Source organism: Bombus bifarius, unplaced genomic scaffold, assembly GCF_011952205.1.
Source record: "Bombus bifarius isolate JDL3187 unplaced genomic scaffold, Bbif_JDL3187 scf7180000008010, whole genome shotgun sequence".
NCBI lineage: Eukaryota > Metazoa > Arthropoda > Insecta > Hymenoptera > Apidae > Bombus > Bombus bifarius.
In genome coordinates, this window is record NW_022884388.1 from 169,554 (window position 1) to 185,772 (window position 16,219).

General features: G+C 34.6%; 1 protein-coding gene across 2 annotated transcripts in view; it reads left to right on the top strand.

The window, feature by feature from the left end:
* Nucleotides 1-2,556: 2,556 nt before the first annotated feature.
* The window catches only part of LOC117206887 (SET domain-containing protein SmydA-8-like), a 47,175-nt gene continuing 33,512 nt past the window's right edge, over nt 2,557-16,219 (top strand). The window contains exons 1-4 of one of the 2 annotated variants that reach the window (XM_033446587.1): nt 2,557-2,739; nt 6,132-6,386; nt 9,857-10,093; nt 13,080-13,233. In XM_033446587.1, coding sequence (XP_033302478.1) covers nt 2,599-2,739; nt 6,132-6,386; nt 9,857-10,093; nt 13,080-13,233 — 787 coding nt within the window. In that variant the 5' untranslated portion in view covers nt 2,557-2,598. The remainder of the gene's footprint in view (nt 2,740-6,131; nt 6,387-9,856; nt 10,094-13,079; nt 13,234-16,219) is intronic. The other variant, XM_033446588.1, reaches the window with a different exon arrangement.

Below are 16,219 nucleotides of genomic sequence, written 5' to 3' on the forward strand. Positions count from 1 at the left end.
AGTAAAAGCGTTGAAAAAGTTCAGGGTATATCTGTTAGGTGTGCCGTTTACTATTGTTACGGATTGTCAAGCGTTCGCCATGACGATGAGAAAGAAAGACTTGTGTGTGCGTGTGGCTAGATGGGCCTTGTTACTAGGCGAGTTTAAGTATCAAGTGTGTCATCGGCCCGGGAAAAGTATGCAGCATGTAGACGCTCTGAGTAGGAACCCCCTGCCGAGCACTATGTATGTAACGGAGAGTGAAGACGGGCTGATTGCACGGTTGAGAAGGGCACAGAACAAGGACATCGAAGTCCGTAGGATTTTGGACGCCGCAACGTGCAGTCAGGCCGATGGGCAGGTAGTAAGAAACAATATTTTGTATAAGGAGTGTGAGGACGATGTGCTAATAGTAGTATCGAAGGCGATGCGGGCTCAGGTAGTCAGGCAAGCGCACGAGCGTGGGCATTTCGAGGTTACCAAAACAGAAGCTATGGTCAAGAAGGACTTCTGGTTCAAGGGGTTACGCGAAAAGGTCGAACACGTGGTATCCAACTGCCTTGACTGTAGCCTAACCGAACGAAACATAGGTAAGCTAGAAGGGAACCTGCGAAATTACAAGAAAAGAAGAAAGCGTGCGAAGCAGTACCTGAGGAAGGACCCGTGCACACCTCGATTTTATGAAACCTTGGGTCCTAAACGCCGAAAGTGACGCATCTGATGACAGCGAGATAAAAGGCAACATCTGAGGGCAGATGTTATTGCAGGATGGCCGAATGTAGTATCGTGGACGAAAGGCCTGGGAAATATCGGACGAACTATGAACAGTGTCGCGAGAGCCGAGGCGCCGTCGGGCCCATCAATGTGTCATCGGTCTTTTCAAGTGCATAGTTTCGTGGAAAAGACCTACGTGACCCTGGCCACGAGCGTCTGCAGAACACGTGTGCGGTGGGCCTAGGAAAAGGGCAATAGAATGCGACAACAGTTAGTCGAAAAGCAGAGCGCGAGTCGAGAAACAGAGTGCGAGTCGAGAAGCCGAGTGCGAGTCGAGCGGAGACGGAGGTTGCGAGTGGCGTTGCCGAGAGAGTGTGGATTGCGCTGTGTTCTGTACGTTTGGTATGAATAGTTCAAGTTAAGCCACAATCGTCTTTTCTGTCTGATTAACATCTCTATTGTCCACTTTTGTAAACATATTACATCACGATATTACATACATCTATTCTTTAACAATAAATAATACGCTACGTGTTGAAGAAGAAAAAAAGAGAAATAAGAAACGCGCGATTTTATATATTTTTTGGATACATAGATTCCATTATAAAATTAATAATTATCTTTGCACGTGTAAATCATTCAATGTTCTCCGTTTTGAAAATGTGTTAGAAATATGGATTGATGTTAAGATGTGTAGATGTACTATGCTACACGCATTATACCTAGCCATATAATTACTAGCGTACATGTCTAGGCACAAGTACTGTTGCTCTTCTCTAAATAGATTCTATTCTGGACATCAACTTCCTCTCAAGCAATACGCTTAGTTAGTCTATATCACCGTGCAAAAGCGGACGCTCCTTGTTTTAAATAACAAAGTAGTTTATCGCGTCGTGTGTTGTATAATTTTTAAGTTACTTTTTCGACTAAATGTATATTTGTTTCAATTATTTTTGAATAGCTACATTTGTAATACTAATACTTTTTAAGCCCCACATAATTTAATATTAGCTTTTTTTTCAGAATTTAATGAATCACTTCGTATATTTGTTTCAATTATTTTTAAATAGCTACATTTGTAATACTAATACTTTTTAAGCCCCACATAATTTAATATTAGCTCTTTTTTCAGAATTTAATGAATCACTTCGTACTTTTAATTTATAACAGAATATATGTGAACTAAACTTCTATTTAAATTTTATATTATATAAAACTTATTATAAAAGTACATAACAGTTATAAGTGAATGAAATTCATTAAATGAAAGAAGATATTTAAAAATTTTTTGTTCGAATTCTTACGATTAAAAAGTTATTTGAGGTAAGTTTTGAAATCGCAAACTTTTTTCCTCCTTCATTTCTTTTTTTCAATAGGATGATGCATTTAATTGCACGGCTAATCACAATACCGTGTGTTTCATTAAATTTTGTGCATTTTTATATTCTAAATACATTTTTTTTATATTCATATCCCATTTCTAACGACTTCAAATTAATAAATTTTTGTATAATTAAATTATATTTTTCGCTTATCTATTTTTTAGACTATATATTTTAATCGCTCAATTAACAATATTATACGTGAATATGTAACTCAATCAAACTGTGATGAAAAAGGAAAAATATCTATTATTTTTATGGAAAATTTGTTGTACTTTCAATATTAAAGTTTTTTTCTTTGGTCATAGTATGTATTAAATATATCATACTAATTCGAAATATTATTGGAATTTCTATATTTTCAAATTATTATTTAATAACGAGAGATTATAATTTAATGATTTAAATCTCTGTTACTATAAATAAAAAATGTTAGCACATAAAATAATATTAAAATAATTAAGAACATATGTAATATGTAATATATGCATTTTTGTAAACGAAATTGTTACAAGTTTTAACAATGGAATCTCAGACTACTTGTGCGATTTGCGGGAAAAATGCAATTCATAAATGTAGTGCCTGTGGAAATGTTTATTACTGCAGTAAGCAACATCAGAAAGAGGATTGGAGGAATCACGCAAAAGCTTGCAAAAGTTTTAAGGTTAGTAGTTTTCGTACTAATCTAATATTTTCTAGCCTATGAATTCAATTATATAATTATATTATATTAAGTTTAGTCTTAGTTCTTAGGAGAAAAAGCAAGATTACTTTAATGTAATCAAATTTATTATACCTTGTAAAATTGTTTCTTATGCGTTATAAAGTTTGTACACGATGTTTGAAAATGATTTGTCACAATATCCATCGAACAATTAGAACACAGTTTTTGATTTAAGTATGGTTTTCATCGTCTAAAGTCAATGCGTTATTTTGGTTAAGATTATCTTATTTATAAGGTTAGAACCTTAACCGAAATTTGAAAGAAATTCGAGTTCCAGTGCTGCCTGAAGTAGTTGTTAGGTAAAGCTCAAAATTCAAGACTACTCTCAATTTTGAAACGAAACTATCGAGACTTGACTTGAGACACGAACCTTGCGAGAAATCTGATGTATTTTAACACAGTAACACGTGGCGGAATTAAGAAAAGAGGCTCTTCGTTCTTCTTTTTCTTCTGAAACAGGAAAACTATATTCAAGAACCATACCAAAATTGGCACCAAATTATATCGAAATATGATGGTGTATTTATTAATTTCTGTAAAACTGTCCTGTGAATGTAATAACCATTTCTTATATGCTAATGAAAAGATAGGTTTACGTGCAAATTTTTTAGAAGCTACGCAGTGCAGCTGATGTGGCAACATCGCACGATATGTTTAGACGTTTGAATAGCGTGCGACGATTCATTGAAATGTACCATTTCCTTATTGAAGCTAATTATGTACGAAGGATAGTTTGGTATAAATATAATGTACAATTGTTTCAAATTTATATTAAGTCTGAGTCGTATTAATTATTCGAAATTTGAAGATAAAACATTAAATAATTAAATATTTCCGATTTTAATTTATTTATTACTCTTGTACGATTTTCTCAAGTTAACTAATTTTCTTTTCTAATTATAAATTCTGGAACTGTAATGTCAGAGTTTTACTAAATTTTTAACGACATTACATATTTTAAACAAATTTTTATTATCATATTTTTAACAATGATACTGTTATAAGATTTACAAAGTATATATACGAGTATATAGCATTCAAAGGATCCACGGAAAGAGGCGAATGTTAAACGTAACGAATTTTGAGTTTAACATTTTTACATATGCTGAATTAAAATTTTCTGTGTTTTATAGTACCTAGTTATAAGAAATTCAAGTATACATCGTACTTTCTACTTTTTCATAGTTTGATACGTTATAAATTACTTAAAATTACAAGTGAAAGTTGAAAATGATGCAGGCGAAAATGAAAAATATTTTTTATCCTAATATAATATCTATGAGGAAATATGTAGTTGTAACATGGTACAGTGCCGAATGGAAGTATTGGCACAATCTGTATCTTTGATAAAATTTTTTGTAAATCTGTAAAGAATGTGCTTCTTTATTTAATTTTTTTGTAAAATATAATTTTCGACTCTAAAGCTTAATATGCTAGTATACCTTGTATTCTTGCACACTTTAGCATACCATGAATCATAAATTTTAGAAATACTTATAATAAAGAAAAGTCATATAATAAACATAAGCGTCAGTCTTGATACTGACTTTGGGAAAGAAAAAAAATATCTCAATTCAATGGGTATATTTTTTTTTCTTTTTGTATGTTGACCGATTTCTCTGAAACGGCATGACCAATCGAGATGAGTTTTTTGCATATTATAGGACATGTCCTCCCGCTGATCCAGTTACAAACATTTAACACTTTCTTACACTTACTTATCTTTTCGTGTAGAATCAATCCTTGTCCCGTCGTACTGCGATTTCCGACCCACCCTGTAAACGACCGGCAACTAATAGTGTCATGCGCGCTGTTACGGCCGCACAATTGTAGGCAAAATTCACTGATAATTTTTTGCGAATATCTCGGAAGTGATTGGCCGATATTTACATATACAGGAAAAAGTTATGCAAAATGTGGATCTTTATAATAGATTCAAAAATCATCAAAATTTATCTTTTCTTTCATACCTCGGAATCCAAAGCCGCGATGCGGTAAAAATAAAATGGAGTGCAAAATATTACATAATTATTATGTTATATTATGACTCAAATATTCAATCAATTATTTGTATATAATTTGTTGTTTATAAAGATATTTAGTAAAAAATGTTCTGTCTCGAATCAAATTCAAATAATCTATCGTCCGGCTTAGATAATTTTATCTAACTTTGCGAGACTTGTAATTCGCCATTCACTAATATGCCACTAGAGACAAAGGTACTATATTGGGGTGAAGATATTCGTCGGATGACGCCTGATAATTACTAGATGAGTTTTATAAATGAATGTTTTAAAAATAAATGTTATAGGGGAACTGACACGGAATTGGCACAAGAGTGCTTAAAAGCTTATGAAAAACCTTGTGTAAAAAACCTCTAAATCTCTATTTGAAAAATCTCCTTAGTGTAATTAAAAAGACCTGAATTGTTAGACGTGTTCGTCTCTTTATATCAGATAACCAGTGTGGACGTTTACTTAATTAACAAATCAATTAGCGATCTTACCTTTCTGGATGGTTCGTGTGACTCACGAATAACTGCCCACAAAGGAGAGTGAATTAGGTTCAAGGAGGAATTCCGTTTTTTAATTGCCGATATATGCGTGTACTAGGCATGAACATAACACCTCAGAACGAAGCAGACGAATAACAGTCCGTAATAATACTAATTCAAGTAAGGGAATAAATAACCCCAACCTAACCCCAATCATTCAATAAATGTACGAAATACCCAATAAAACGAATCGCGCACTAAAGAATAAGTAATGCTGGTCAGCACTTCTAAAGTCTTCGATAGTATATGGTATGTAAGATTGTGTTACAAACCATTAGGGCATGTTTCCATAAGAAAATATAGACGGGCATAAACGTAGAAGTTTTCTAAGAAAGTGTCTTAAGAGTAATTTTATATACGTTATACGCAGTCGGTATCTCAACATTCGTAGACATTAAAGTATTTGTGTTTGCTGATAATACTAGCTTTACTAGATACATATTCAGTTTCGTAAATAACAAATGTGATATTCCAACAGTGTATGAAAATGAGGGTAATAAAAGGCTCAACGTTATGCAAAGTAAATGTAACTATAATATAATACATCGTAGAGATACGAAAGACGAAGCTTTACGAAACTCGGACTATTAGAAGATTATACAAGGAATATGAAATTGATCTATGAAGTAGTATTATAAACATGTATACGGACTATAATCATGGCGTAATAGCATCTCAATGAATATTGTCATTTGCGAGTTACCAATGTTAATTATTACACCACTTTGAGCAAATTGCAAAGAAAAATTCGAAATTAATTACGTACCTCGTTTTACAGTTAGCAGAAGATTCCTTATTGGGTCGTCATTGTATAGCCACACGAAATATCAAAGTTGGGGAAATTGTTTTGAAAGATGATGAACCTCTGATAGCAGGTCCTATGTATAATTGCGCTCCTGTGTGCCTTCGCTGTTACACGGTCTTGAACGAAACCATTGCAGTAGCTTGTGAAAAATGTGGTTGGCCTCTTTGTCAAGATTGCAAAGATCATGGATTAGAGTGTAATTTTTCTTCTTCTCGCAGAGATCATAAGGTAATTACACTACTTCATTGTTAACATAACCTAACTATTTTTATTTTTGTAAGCTAAACACGAATCTGCAAACCGTTTCTTCCAATACTCACACTTTTTGAAACCATCGGTTTTTTTTAAAATGTCAACATTCTAAACAACTTCTTTCTATATATAACAGCAGCTCGACTTTTATCGTATACAGCATTTAAAAATATTGCGGGATCTTTACTACAATTAGTTTATTTAAAGTAAATGGATTAAACAGATGTTGGTTAAACAGGAAACGATGGTTGTTTAACGTGAACTAATCACAATAACGTATTATAATTAAAACAACTAAATAGTTGATTTGCAACTCTCGTCACTACAGTTCCATCGCTCTCTGTCACGCGGACTACATTCTCTCGACAACGCTCGATTCACGCTCTCTGGCTTCTCAATCAACACTGACTGCTAATTCGTCTTTGTCCCTTAGCATCCCTTTGTCTTTCGTCTTAGCCTCATCACGCACGTGTTCCGCAACCGCTCGTGGTCAGGGTCACGCAAGCTTTTTCCGCGAAACTATTCGATTGATGGACAGACTATTGTTTGTAGTTCGCCCGATATCTCTTAGGCCTTTCGTCCACTATACTACAATATGCGATTTGAAATGTGATTTCTGTGGAGGCCTTGATGAAAAAATAGATGGAAAGGATAACATTTTTATGAATCAGGCATCCGGAATATGTTTGACACGCTAATACCAAATTAATGTTGAATTTATACCGATACGTGATTCTCACAAACCTCGTAATTTGATTAATTGGTGATGATGTTCCTCCGACTTCTATTCCGAGTAACAGATTTACGTCTCGCACGCTTGTTTCCATCAACACTTGCGTATACAGATCACGATAAAACCATTGTGACTTCCTCCTGCTTTGAATAATGCATTGCAGATCGTTTATCGATACAATGAGAGATTTAACAGCTACCAAATCCTTGAATATCTAGACAGAAATAACATTTGTTCCTGTACAATTTCAAATTGACGATCGATCTTTTGTTATCGCTGAAACCTGCAATCTCACAAAAACTAAATTCCATTAATTAAAAAATATTAGAGTCCGAGATCGTTTGAAGATCGTACTATTGTACGTGGGTGAATATACAGTAATGTTAGCTATAACATACAATATGAAAAATTATTTATGTATACGTAGAAAAACATGGGTTACCTGGAAAAGAAGATATGAAAGGATATTTATTTAAAAAATGTTCTTCCATCTAAATCGCCACTTAAAATCATTTAAATTACGTAAGGAATATGTCTCGTATTATGCATAGGCAGAGAAAATATTTAGATTGCCTGTTTTAAGTGAAACACCCTGTATATCGCATTTCTACTGGTTAATTTTTCTTAAGTTTTCAATCCAAGCGTAGCAATTGTCTGCAGTAACAAACCTAATCCAATTTGAATTTAAATTGATCTAATTGTAATTTAAAATCAAAGTAAAATCTTAGTAAAATCGAAATTCTGATCAATGCGTTTACACGAAAATCAATAAGTATTAACAAAAAATATTTAAAAAAAAAAGTAATGATTTTTAATATACAATTCAAATAAGTATAGAAGGGGTCGTTACTTGTGCAGAGCATTTTGGAATAATCCAGAATCGGGAATGTTGCAGAATTAATCGTTAAAAGAATGCATTTTGTTGTTTTTTAAGATGCGAACGCTACTCCTGCTTTTAAAAAAGTATTTTCTAGCTTACAATTAATGTATTTTATACTGTTTCAATCCTACATAAATGGACGATACAGCACTGCAATGTGTGACGGATAATGCTGCTCCCTACGCAAGCGCATTGAAACGAAGTTTTGGAAGGATAACTAAATTATAATTTTTCTTAAAGATATGATGCATATACTGTAACTTTAATAATTTACTTTAATAATTAATAATACAGTTGAGTGTGATATATTTTAAAGCACGGTACGACACATAGACCACGTCACAATTTTCACACTCATAACGCGATAGTGTCTTTCAAATTGCTCTTAGTTTTCTATTTTGAAGCGACATTTTGAGGTTGAAGATTCTAAAAAATTATAAGGATACGGATCGGCATGTTAAAAAGAGCAACTAATAATGAACTAATAATTTATTTTCATGAAAAGCAACAATTGACACCCGACACTGGCGTACCAAAAACAAAGACTATATATTCTGTCTTTACATTGTTAATTCTGTTATAAAACGTTGTGAGGGCAAATGCGTATGAAACAAGACAAGTGAAATAGATCATTTAGTTCAAACGGTGAGCGAATGAGTCAGTAGAGTGAGCCACTATAGTGGCGCGTCGTAATATAAGATGACATCCGCGAAAACCACTATAATGGCGCATCGTACTGAAGAGGTTGATTTAACCCTTCGCACTCGAGGACTTTTTCGGTCGGGCGTAGCAGCAACTCTGGACGATTTAGCGTATACGAGACGCGTGTCTTACAGTTAGCGTAAAATGATTTTATGCACAAATCAACTTACAAAAACATTACGTGGCGGCACTCGACAACAAATACCGCCACTCGACACTAACTTCTACCGGACAACGGTAGCGCAGTGGTTAGCTCCTTAGGTTACGAACGTTTGAAACCCGGGTTCGAATCCCGGCGCCCGTAGTCATATATTTTTCTTCCACAATTCTTAAATAAGAAGAAAAATACAGCAGTACCCCAGCACCGACATCTACAGCCAGCAGCTACCAACAATCATCACGGACAACACATACACCTCAATTATATTCTAATAATTTATCTATATTTACATCTTTGAAAATATGATTTCGTAATATTCTTGAATACACAAAATTCTTCTTGAATATAATTGATCTCATTTTTCAACAGTTCAAAATCAAGCATCTTCATTTGAGCTAATTTCACTTCCGAAAACCACTTTTTTAGGGTTTCTAAACTATAATACTTTTGCCGTGATCGTCAAATCCGAAGTAACGTTGGAGACGTTGACGGTATCATAGTTTCGGAGTTGGGATTAAATATTTTATCTCCATTTAAAAGTCTAACACTTTACACTTCCTAACAAAGAACAAGAAGAGCTACGGAACCAATTTACGAACCAATATTGGTAGTGACTGAGAGTTTCCTTTCGAGTTTCGAGCAAAAGTTTAACCATACTCGTCCAAAAGCACAAAATTCATAATTTTAGAGACATTCCAGAAAATATGTTTTTAGTAAACAATTTTAAAAGCTGTTTCCTGTCTCTACAGGTAAATCGATCATCGATAAAAAATTTGTGTGGAATATTTTTGATTGCATAATAAATATGCAAAGTTTCATCAAAATCGGCGTGTCATTCTCGGGTGATGCTTCTTGTTAGATTATTGCTATTTCTTACGTCAGAAGAAACTCTATAGCTATTTTATATATCGATAGATGTATGAAAGAGATCTGTTAACGATATATACTGATATAATAATGTAATGTTTCAGGTATCTATAACTGAATTTGGCCATCCACATCCAAGTTATCAATGTATAACTGTCATAAGAGCGTTAGCATCGAAGGATGTTAATTTAGAATCTTATAAGAAATTACTATCGCTCGAAAGCCATTGCGATCGAATAAATTCCCATGAGCTGTCAAACACTGTTCGCTTTATTAAAAGATTTTTCAAAACAGATGATATATCGGAGGAGGAAATGACAAAAATCGTCGGCATCTTGCAGGTAGAAATTCAATCAATATATTACAATTGCGTTATAAATATTAAGACGAATAGAAATGTCACATATTCAATAAATATTCTCGAAAAGCATGTTTCCGTAACGTATAATATTCCCAGATACAGTTAATACGAAAAGTATTTGTATAGAACCCAACTTTAACAAAATTATAGTAGAACATTTAGTACACGTTTGTAATACATTTCGTAGAACGTTTAGTAACTAAATTTTAACAAATAGAAATTATATATGTGAGGTATATAGGTGTCCGTGATAATTGTAGTTGCTGGCTATAGATGTCGCTGCTGGGGTATCCCTGTATTTTCTTCTCATTTTTAAATGCGTGGAAGAAAAATCGGTCAGGATTTCAACCCAGGTCCCGAATATTCGTAATCTAAGGCGCTAACCACTGCGTCGCCGTTGTCAGGTTCTAGTTAGTGTTGAGCCGTGGTATTTTGCTGTCGAGTGCCGCCACATACGTATTCCTAGAAGCCTCCAAACTAATTTTCAGAAAATAAGATTTTTCACAAAATAATTTTCTATCTCTGTTGTTCAACTATTAATAAATATCTAGGAAAATATCTACGCGTAATAAATATTTCTACAGTTACCGCTTCATAGCATAAAAGACAATCTGCATCAAAGTGCAGAGAAAATAGGTTTGAAAGACGAACAATGTTCCGAAACACTTAAAATACCTCCACAATTCCCAAATATAAACATTATTGAAAATATATGGGACTACCTAAAACGCAAAATACGGAGTCACCATACTTCGTCTGGAAATGATTCAATGAGGATACTTTCACAAGAATGGAAAAATATTGTAAGTAGGATCTTTGTCAATTTGACAAATTCAATGCCACGACGGCTTCAAGTCATAATAAAATCAAAAGAAATCTGCTGAGTACTAAAATAATTATACTCGTCTTAATAATTTTTTCCCATAAACTGTAACTACGAATATTTATTACGCATATATTTTTGCCATTTTTTAGATATTTGTTAATATTTTCACGGAGGGCATAGATATCCCAGCTTTATTTTCTATATATTCTACATATTCTACAGACTTGTAAGAATGCGTATATAATTTTTATTTGTTAAAATTTTATTAATAAACGATGTTCTACAAAATTTTTGTTGAAATTAGTTATTGTACGAATACTTTTTACGCCAACTGCGTGTGTGTTTACAACGACAAAAGCAATTATCGGCTTCCGCGGATTCGCACACCGCACAATTTTAATTTCTAAGCTCTATATTTTTAGCAAATGTACAAAGACCAACGAAAATGTGTTATATTATGTTGCACTATACTGTATAGACAACAGTATTAAACAATTTTTGAGTTATTATTTATTGTCGTCTACGTTATCTATTGTTGCTTATTACTAAACAATTTTAATAAAGGAAGATAATGAACATAATGTACACTGCGTGTCAGCTGTACAGAGTGCACGTTCATATAACGTTCACATATACTAACGCAAGCTCGAAGTAACAAACGAGAAGAACTGAAAAAGGTAGGAAAAATTAGTTTATTAATTTATATTGTAATTTATTTTTTTATTGAAATATTATTAAAATATTAGTTTATTTGACTATATTATAATAAAAGTTAATTTATCAAAATAATATTAAAGCTATAATTCGCCGACTATAAATTAACACACAATTGAAAACAGATTTAAATTACCGCGTTGGATAGTTCTTTCACAATAACTTGGTTTCGTTGTCACAGTGCCGAAATTAAATTTTATGATGTAATTTAGTATCTTCAACCAATTTGTACTTTTTACGTGATTTCTGAACGTGAGGGGGGTATTTGGTTTTGTGCCTATCTTTGTTCATATTTTCTAAGTTCTCCGCATTTGTATTAACACCTTGTTAGTCGTCAATGGATAGTTGTTGTGAAACATAGGTATATTGTGTATGTTACACATTCGTCCACGCGTTCCTCTAATAGATAACCTCAACACTTCTAACTGCAAGGGTACCAGCTTCTATAAGATCTGTTAAATTGTTGTTCACTTGCGGTTAATGATAGAAATTTTTTCGTTAGCTTCAATGATTTTCAACTGCAAATTGCTGCTCTTTTCTGTGCCATTTGTTATATAGACTTGCCAACGGCAAGTTTCCTATCATAGACACGCTCTCACTGGGAAATCAAATATACGACACTATGAACTAGTCGCTTTGCGTAAACACTTCTTATCTACTTCCCGTTTCTTTGACGAGACTGGGGAATTGGTGACTCATATACAGAATTAAGCAGTTCATCGCTTGATAATGACTTCAATTACTACGTTGTACTCGATGGATATTTGCACCGCATTAGATCGCGTCTCAGTATCATGGCCGGGTTTGTGCCCGTTACTCCTCGGTTTGAGGCGAATTCGCAGCAAAAGTACAAAATGTGGCTTGACTTCTCGTCTACGCATCGTGTTTAACCTGACAGATCCTTGAGTTAATGCTTGAAAGCTTAAACTTTCAGACGTAAAGACCTGTTTCGGATATTGATCAATGAATCTGTGTATATAACTGAACAATGTAGTACAATAGCACCTCCTATAACGCTAGAATTATAACGCAAGAATTCAAGAGCGCAAAAGAATATAATTAAATAAATATGCAGTCTTTTCTTAATATGACAAAATAATATGCGACCCACAATAATAACTGTTCACAATACCAACTCATTATCGCACAAGAGTTAATGCAAAACCGTGCATCGAGTCAATTCAAAGACTTACATATTTTCATATTAGAAAAGAGTCATTTCCTGCAGCTTCTTAATCGCGTTATATGGAAGCATTGGCGTAATTTTTAGTCCACGTTAGAGAAGCATCGTCTCATACGGGATCCGACCGTATATTATTTTCAATTAGCATTCTTTTAATTATCTTGATCAAATACAAACATATCATATATTCTATCGGTTTAGAAATATATCTGAATAAGTGAATGACAAACACTTAAATTGCAGGTTAATGGACATGAAGTTCCGCTTACTGATCCACCATACGTAGCAGTTTACGAACTGACATCGTTACTTGAGCATAACTGTAAAGCAAATTGCTCGAAAAGTTTCACTGATACTGGAGGGCTGATTATTCATGCTGCAGTACCTATTGCAAAAGGTGACTATATTATATATATATATTCTATAAAGTATAGTAATATAGAGGGTGTTCGGCTACAGGTGTAAAAGAATTTAAGGGGTGATTTTTGAAGAACAGTAAAGATGGAAATCAAGAATAAAGAAATTGCGTTTTCGGCTTTGTTTTTTAGTTATTGTTAGTTAAAATTACCTAAAATGCCCCTATACGCATGCAAATCTCCTCACATGGACGAGAATAGGTCAGCTGCCCGGTCAGCCATCAGGCTGCACAGCGATTCTCAAATCGAACGATATGTGTGCAACAGCTTACCCGGTACAAGTCGTAGAGAGGAAGATCATGACATTCGAAGACGTAAACTATCCCGCGCAACATTTTATGAGAAAAATCGTAGATTAAAAGTATTATACCAGTCTACTAATTAAAATCCATAACAACATAAAACTCATGAAATTTTCAAGTAGAAAGATTAACGTCTTCTCTAATCTTTTGTGTTTATAAATAATTTGTAGCGGCATGGGCCACGGAACTTTCCAACGGCTCTGGATACAAAGCGCGACGCCGTCAAAACGCAACACCGACATGCCCAATGTACCATCGATATCTTCACGCTCTTTCCGCCCAATTCTCGAAGGAGCATACACATGCCAGCCGCGGCGGCACAGCTAATGGATGCATGTTAGTGGGGGATATCGATGGGCAACAAAGGGAAGAATCCGTTCGATCCAGAACAAAAGGGCAGTCAGTCTGTCTTACGCCGTTAAATGTATAACTCCTCAGTACCATTGCATAGCAACGCGTCGAATGATCTCTTGGTGTCTATTGTTACTTGTTAATTGTTACCAATTATTTGTTAATCGTATCTGTTAATTGTTATTTGTTGACTCTGACTGTTAATTCGTTCTTAATAAGCAATTGTTCGTTAAAACATCTGAGTATTTCTTACGCACCTATCGCGACACACCACCTCAAATTAATAAATAGTAACACATATAAACAATGTTTATTGTTGTTGTTACATGTTACACAGAAAAACCACACACGCGCCACAAGTGTTCAGCCTGTACATAGAAAAATTGTAACGAAAATAGCAATCGTTTTATGTTACAGTACGTGTTCAATATATGCTCCATTTTCTTGGAAACAAAATACACAATAAGCACGGTACATACAACACGCACTGTATACACTACATACTCATCACACACCCAAATCACTCGCGTTGGAACTAACAAAAGAAATTCAAAAAATAAAAAGAATAAAAAAATAAAGGAAATAAAAATATTCAAAAAATTAAAAGTGAAGAAGCCCGAAAAAATCTACAGCGGAATAACTTAAACCTATATTGAATCTACAATTAACTCCAGCTTTATGTTTATACAATTCTCCTGACTACAACATGTTACATAACAAGGTAGCAGTGGAGAGTTCGTTCAGAAAAAAGTTTACGATATTCTTTACCAACGCTTTCATTTTCTTTGTATAGTTTTCTCGAAATTAACCAGGGTCAGGCACGATAGCTGAGGTGCTTCTTTCAAAAGTATTGTTGGGTATACCTACTTACCAGAAACTTAAAAGAGTTATTCAATACTATAAGTATAATTTTTTATTTTGCTGCACATTAATTTGTGTTGAGGTTTTTATATATGTCGGAGATGAAAGGACACCGGAGCCTTTCTTCGGAATTCTTCGGAAAACCCCCAATATTTTAGCCTCTATAACTTAACTCGATTATAATTGTTCGAGATTTGTGATAATGAGCTTGGGCTCGAGGCGACAACAAGTCGCTGAACGTAGCCGTGGTTACGGGATGAACGTTTTTACGTAACATAGGGATGGAGTAATTCTATAGCTCTCCTTAAAAGAAATAGCTGTAGCGGCACGCCACAGTAAACATTCCAACGGTTTCTGTCCTGTGGCTCGCCACACGCAGACCCTATTCTTCGAGCAAGATGATTACCAGATGTCAATGCATCTTCACAGTACATGTTTAGCTAGCCTGAGGAGCCGCTGTAAATCTTAGGATTTAATTAACTAAAGTCCTTCAAACAAACAAACAGTCTTTGTCCCAACTACGGGAAAATAGGGGAAATCTATTTTTCTCACGAACGACGCTTCCCGCTAGCAACTTTCCCTCAAGGGCGGCTAGCATCCATCTCTAACCACCAACATGGAAATTGACCAATTAACAGCAACATCAATTTCCCTCACTTTTCGAACGAAGACGTCTCTCCACGAATCCGATGATCTCGTGCTCTTAGACACGCCCCATCATAGTTTTCCTCGACAGCGTCACCGTGACGGAAAGTCACTCTTGCTGGTGTACGAGCTCTTGGGCGAGTTAACTACGCCTTGTTATCTGTGATTACTCCACGCTTGGTGCCAATTCCAACTTAGACTTTCACGAAGAAATAAGCCTACTAACCCGTTGACCGCGGATTCTTTATCGAGTCTTAGACCAATGTCACAAGTGTCTAACCATCGTGATTCTTCGCCAATTCTGTAATATCTTTATTTGTGTCAATAAACGTCACTTCAGTGGTGTAAGAAGATGGATAGCTCCAGTGAAGATTCGTTACATACCCCAAACCCTTACTATGATAGCAACCCGGACCCGTGTTACGGTCATGATTCGACGTATATATATCGGAATAGAGAGAGCAAACGTGTGAATTAATGTATTATAGAAATGCTTTATTCAAAAATGTTAGAAATTAGAAATTCCAATGGTTTCTATTCGATATGATAATGTATTGATAGATGGATTTATTACAGTGGATTAAACCGCAAACGATGATTACTTAACGTGCACTTAATGCAGTAGTATGATATGACAACTCTCGATTAACGACTCTTGACTCTGGACTTTCCGGTGAACTGAACATCAATGGCTGCGGTGCTAAAATATATCGATGGCCGTTAGACCTATTGAAGTTTTCCGACCTTTTCGACTTGTCGGCATTTGCGCTTTATCATCGACATTATCCGTATGTCGGCGATCTTTCCG